Here is a 6,235-nt window from a genome sequence, read left to right as displayed (position 1 = left end):
TGTTATGCGGGGGGGCGAGGAGCAAGGGAGCTTCCCTGAGCCCCGGGGTGCCAGGCCGCCTCACCCAGCGGCGCTACAAGAAGGACGTGCTGCCCTCCCCCGAGGGGCCCGTGCCCTCCGTCTCCATCACCGAGATCCGGCAGTACCTGCGGGCCCAGGGCATACCCTTCCACGACGGGTACAGCTGTCTCCCCCCCCCCAGCCTCTTCACCGAGAGTCGGGAGAACCAGCCACCATCACCGTCCACCAGCGTCCCTTACACGCTTTTCATTGACAAGACCACGGGCAGCTTCCTGTGCACGGCCACCCTGTCTGAGGGCACCTGGCAGGACTTCCAAGCCAACGTGGAGCTGCGGCACCGTGGCATTCCCTCCGTCAGCTCAGATGAGCCAGAGGAGGACACTCGACGGGCTCGCGAGGATGCCCGCTGCATCTGGGAACGGGCACTACCACTCTGGGACCTGCTGGATGAGGATGAGACTAACAAGACTAAGGCCATGTTTGGCATCTCCCTGGTGACAGATGCCACCCTGAAACGCTTTGGGGTGCGTTATCTGAGGACTGCCAAGTCCCTCGTCTTCCCCTGGTTCAGCCCTCGTGATGCGACCCTGAAGGGGCTGAAGCTCGTGAGGGTGGAGAAAAAAGGGGATGCGATAGCTTATGTGGAAGAGACTTTACCCCGTTTCGATTCCTATCACAATCTCTTTGGGCTGCCCCTGATCAGCCGCCGAGACACAGAGCTGGTCTTAACCGGGTGGGAGCTGGACGCCCTAGCCTTGCACCAAGCTACGGGGGTGGCCAGCTTGGCCCTGCCACGAGGGACCACCTGCCTGCCCCCTGCCCTCCTCCCCTACCTAGAGCAGTTCAAGCGCATCACGCTGTGGCTGGGTGAGGACCTGCGCTCCTGGGAAGCTGCCAAGCTCTTCGCCCGCAAGCTGAGCCTCAAGCGCTGCTCCCTCGTGCGCCCTGGCGACCTCCAACCCCGGCCCTTGGAGGCTCTGAACCAGGGCCTGAACCTCACCAAGATCCTGCGTGCTGCCTTGCCTGCCAGCCACAAATCTATCGTCTCCTTCCGGCAGCTGCGTGAGGAGGTGTTCGGGGAGCTGGTCAACACTGAGCAAGTGGCCGGCGTCAAGTGGGCGCGCTTCCCCGAGCTCAACAAGCTCCTCAAAGGGCACCGCAGAGGGGAGCTCACCATCTTCACAGGTGATGGGCAAATGGCTGGTGGATGGGGGGAAGCAGAGGGCTCTTTGGTGGTTTCACACTCCTAAGGGTGACTTCTCATGAGTCTCCCTGGTCCCTTTCTGCTCATGGCTTCGGCTGAGCCTGTTGTGGGAGTGCATGAGAGGCTGGAGTGCGTTCCCAGGTGCGGTGGGGCCAGGCACACTGGTGTGGTGATGGGCTCCCTGCCTGGGGTGGCACAGGACTCCTGGGGTGTCCCTTCCCCCTGCTCCAATCCACTGCCTCCTGTCTGAGCCCTCTGTCAGCTGCACAGCCCTTCCCTGCAGCCCCCAGGGACCCACTGGCTGCTGGAGGTGACACGCGAGTGCCCGGACACGCAGCCTCATGTGAGACGGTGCATGTTTATGGTGGGAGTCCTGTAAATGGGCTGCTCTTAGTCCACTCCCTGGTGCTTCCACCTCTAAACAACCCCCTGGTGCATTCAGGACAGGTCAGATCTTCTGCCCCAGCTAATTCATCCCATTGTTGTCCTTGTGCCAGGCCCAACAGGCAGCGGGAAGACAACCTTTATCAGTGAGTATGCCCTGGACCTGTGCACGCAAGGGGTGTGCACACTGTGGGGCAGCTTTGAGATCAACAACGTCCGCCTGGCCAAGATCATGCTGACACAGTTTGCTGCCCAGCGCCTGGAGGACCAGCTGGAGCTGTATGACGAGTGGGCCGACCGCTTCGAGGACCTCCCGCTCTACTTCATGACCTTCCATGGCCAACAGAACATCAAGTATGGTCCCACACCTTTGTCCTCAGTGGCTTTTACGCTGGTGGCGTGTGCTGTGGGGATCTGGGGCTCTTCTGCAGTGGGTTTTGGATTTGGGGCTAGTAGGAGGCACGTTGGGGATGGTCAAGTCCCTGAATTAGCACATGGGGACTGTGTGGCTCAACTGGCTGCATCCCTGCTGTTGTGAGGACTGTTACAGCCTCCCTCTGGGGTGGGGATGAAGGGAGAGGACCTGTCCCTGTGCTAGGTGGCCACTCCAAAACCAGCCTCTGTCTCTGGCAGGATATGTCCCCCCACACCCTGCTCACCTGGTAGTGTTGCTGGTTGCTGAGGAGGGAGGACCTGAGCATCACCACGGGCTGGGGGGATCACAGGACAGTGGGCAGGGGCTGTGAGGGCAGCAGTTGGGTCTTCCTGGTCCAGCTGCCCTTACCTGTGGGGATGGGGCTGCCCCATCCTGGGATGGAGATGTGGGGGTGGGACTTGCCCAGGGCCTGGTGGTCAGCAGTCAGCTGCCATTGGCACCAGCCTGGTGCCTCCCACTCTGCCTCTCCCTGTCCCCGTGCCTGGCTTAGCATCCCCATCCTCGCCTCTGCTCATCCCTGTGGCTGGTCCTGGCTGATCCTGGTCTTCTCCTGCCCAGGACGGTGATTGACACCATGCAGCACGCCGTCTACATGTATGACATCACCCACGTGGTTGTCGACAACCTTCAGTTCATGATGGGACACGAGCACCTCTCTGTGGACAGGTAGCCCTTCTTCAAGCCGTCCTCTCCTTCCCCCACCACCTTCGTTGCCAGAGCTGGCCCTGTCAGGTATCACAGCAGGGGCTGGGGACCTACACTTGGTGTCCCTTCCTCCCAGCTTTGGCATGGCAGCCCTGTTTTGTTGAAGGGCAATCACTGCCCTGGGGAGGAAAAGGTGGGAAAGGGTGAGCCAGTTGCCTGTGATGCCTGTTGTGCCCCATCCCTTTGCCTGTGTGAGCCCAGCTGCTTCACAGAGAGCGAGCCCAGACCCCTGGATACCTCCTGCTGTGGGGCTGAACCTGGCAGTGCCTTGCTGCCCCTCCACACCGAGCAGTGCTAGCCGCTGACCCTGTTCTTGCTGCCATGGCAGGCTTGCTGCCCAGGACTACATCGTTGGTGCCTTCCGCAAGTTCGCCACAGATAACACCTGCCACATCACACTGGTCATCCATCCCCGCAAGGAGGACGACGAGAAGGAGCTGCAGACAGCCTCCATCTTCGGCTCTGCTAAGGTGAGCTGGGCTGGGGTGGCCCTTCCTGTCCCTTGGGCACACTGTGTTCCCAGGAAGGGGCCAGGACACATCAGACAGCTGTCCCCAGTCCCACGAGCACCCTGAGTCATCGCTGGGGATCTGAAGGGTGCGGTGAGGGGCAGGATGTCCCCAGGACTTTCTGTCACCCACTGAAGATGTGTGGAGTGCTGATTTGGCTGGGCCTTGGTTGGGAGATGCAGACAGGGAGCAAACCCTTGCCAGCTAAAGCTCTGTTGGGACTTTAAGTGCAGTTAATTAATGCTCATTGACTGTGAGTGGGATGTAGTAAGAGATAATTAAAGAAGGAGCCAGGGAGGGTGCAGGGATGGGCTCTCCGAGTGCTCCAGTCTCTGCTGTGATGCTGAACGACCCTGCAGTGGTGGGCTGGTAGTGCTTTGTGAGCGTGTATGGCCCTCTGCTCCCTCGTTTCCCCAGAGCACGGTGTGGCTTGAGCTCAAGCCTGTCTGCCTGATGGGTCACTGGGACGTCACGGGGGGAAGACAAGAGGTTGGTGTCAGGGAGGTGCTGGAGTTGCTGTGGCCTGGGATGCCCTGTAACGGGATTCGAACAAGCCAGGGAGGCAGCCCCTGAGCCCTGTGAGTCCAGCTGCATCCCCAGCACCCTCCTGGAGATCTTTTTCTTCCCTCAGGCTAGCCAGGAGGCTGACAACGTCCTCATCCTGCAGGACCGTAAGCTGGTGACAGGGCCAGGGAAGCGCTACCTGCAGGTGTCCAAGAACCGCTTCGATGGGGATGTGGGCGTCTTCCCCCTGGAGTTCAGCAAGGCCTCACTCACCTTCTCGTCTGCCGGCAAAAGCAAGGTCAAGCTGAAGAAGATGAAGGAGGAGAAGGCTCTTTCAGCCAAGAAAGCTCCAGAGGGAGGCTCAGGAGCCTCCAAGAAGCCGTGAGCCTGGCAGGTCTCTTCCTCAGTCTGTTGGGAGTGACAGGGACTGGTGCTGGGAGCATGGGGCTCGGGTACGCCAGCCCCTTTCCTCTGGGAGTAGCAGCCACATGCCACTGTGGCCCTTTCTCCTGCATGAACAAGCCTCTTGGCCAGCAGCACAGTCTCTGAGACATGGGGCCACTATAAAAGGAGGAGTGGGCTCATCCCAGAGAAGAGTGGCCAGGGTAGGGTGCTTTGGCAAATGCTGGCCACTGTCTCTGTACTGGTGCTGAGTGCTGGAAGCATGGTGGGAACAGCAGAGGCAGTGTGGGCTGGGTGATGGGGGAGTAACCTGCAGCTCTGGGACTTCAGGACCTCTAGACCTGGGGCAGGTCGTTAAATTGTGGGCAAAATGGAGCCGAAATCCTGGGCTGTCACTGGTGGGAGGGACTGTGTGAGGGGAGACTGCATGAGGACAAATGGCAGGAACCACCCTGTCATGGGTGGGGGTCTCTGGGCCTGATCCTGACTGGAATGGAGCCAGTGAGGGGGAGGTGGTGGAGGGAAACATGGGAGGTTGTGGATGGCTCTTTCTTTGGAGCTCTGCGTGAGGTGGGACGTGGTGGGAGCTGGACCCCCATGGTGTCACTGCTCGCTGCGGTTTACTGGGCTAACGCCTGACCCAGCCACTTTGCTCAGGTTCTCCCCTAGCCCCTTTCTCCAGGGGGTATCACCAGCAGTAAAACCTCAGGGGGAGCAGCCCTACCTTGCCCTCCTGGGCTGGGAGGGTGGCCATCCCCGTGCCCTCTGGGCTGCAGGGCAGCAAATACTGTGACTTGGCCAGTCCGCGCTGTGGTAGGACGAGCCCACGGCTGGATCTTGGTCTAATCCTTTTTTTGTTTTTCCCTTCCTAGTTTTATTAAAGCGGAAATGTGAGTGCTGTTCCTGTGCTCCTCTCCCTGTACCCAGGGGACCCTGGGGCTGGCGGTGGGGAGGACTTTGGGGCTGGGGAGAGGGTGAGAGGATGTGGTGCCAGAGGAGGTCCCTGGCGTGCAGAGCATCCCGCCCCGGCCCTGGCACACGGGTTATTACCAGCCTCCACGCCGGGCATAGTTTTAACCTGAGCCATAATGAGGGGACGGGGCGGGCAGGCAGAACACACCCAGCCCTGGGTTTCCGGGGTGCACCAGCTCTCCAGGGCCAGGAGAGCACCCTTGGGTGCTGTCGGTGCAAGTGTGAGCCCCCCCCTGCCACTTGCCCAGGGCAGGTCAGGGCTGATGGAGGAGGAAGGTCCCTGGGACGCAGAGGTAAGGTGGGGGGAGCCAGACCCCCAGTACAGCTGGGTCAGGGTTTGCGTGGGGGCTGTGGGGTCCCCCATCGGCCCGAGGAACACCTCTGGCTCCCTGATCCCCTCCCTTTCCTCCTGGTCTAGCCCAGGGTGGGTGCTGTCGTGGGGCTGTGGGGTGGAAGTGGGGCAGGGGGCTGTGGGGTCCCCCATCGGCCCGAGGAACACCTCTGGCTCCCTGATCCCCTCCCTTTCCTCCTGGTCTAGCCCAGGGTGGGTGCTGTCGTGGGGCTGTGGGGTGGAAGTGGGGCAGTGGGAAAGCCCAGGGCTCTCCTCTCCCATCCATCCCTCCTCGGGGCTGGGAGGGGGTGATGGAGCTGAGTCTGGGGTGGCATCCTGGGTCATCCCTGACCCTGAGGGGCAGGTGGGCACCCACAGCTCCCCGGGCTGCGGGTGACTGGATGTGGGTTTAGTTTTTCTTCCTTTTTCCCCCCAGTTTGGGGCTCTTGGAGGGCTGGGGGGTGGCAATAGCTGCAACATCTCATGGAGGACAGGTGGCATGAGGGGTATGATGTCAAACGGGGCCAGGGGGGTCAGCCCCTCGGTGGGGTGCTGGGCTACTCAGATAATATGTGTGGAGCATATCCTCGGGGGCAATCTTGAGGCCATGGGTCTGGGGAGGCTTTGGGGGATGGAGAGCCCTGGAGGGGGAGCTTGGGGATGAACTCCACCTCCCAGCCCGAGAATTCCCCAGGATCGACGTGGCTGGGGCTGTGCTGGGCAAGGGTGACCCACGCGGGGGCTCCCCCGCCGCCCCACGCACCCCA

The 6,235-nt window shown here is 61.3% G+C and overlaps 1 protein-coding gene across 1 annotated transcript; it reads left to right on the top strand.

Annotated features, from left to right (window-relative positions):
- Positions 1-4: 4 nt before the first annotated feature.
- Positions 5-4,148, top strand: LOC104294639 (chromosome unknown open reading frame, human C10orf2). The gene is made up of 6 exons (XM_009894262.1): positions 5-14; positions 55-1,206; positions 1,723-1,963; positions 2,604-2,711; positions 3,079-3,220; positions 3,891-4,148. The coding sequence occupies exons 1-6, from the start codon at positions 5-7 to the stop codon at positions 4,146-4,148; spliced, it is 1,911 nt and encodes a 636-aa protein (XP_009892564.1).
- Positions 4,149-6,235: the final 2,087 nt, after the last annotated feature.

The sequence above is a fragment of the Charadrius vociferus genome, unplaced genomic scaffold (genome assembly GCF_000708025.1).
Source record: "Charadrius vociferus isolate BGI_N301 unplaced genomic scaffold, ASM70802v2 scaffold711, whole genome shotgun sequence".
In the NCBI taxonomy this organism is placed as follows: Eukaryota; Metazoa; Chordata; class Aves; order Charadriiformes; family Charadriidae; genus Charadrius; species Charadrius vociferus.
The sequence above is the reverse complement of the archived record's forward strand: the minus strand, read 5'-3'. Positions and strand labels throughout refer to the sequence as shown.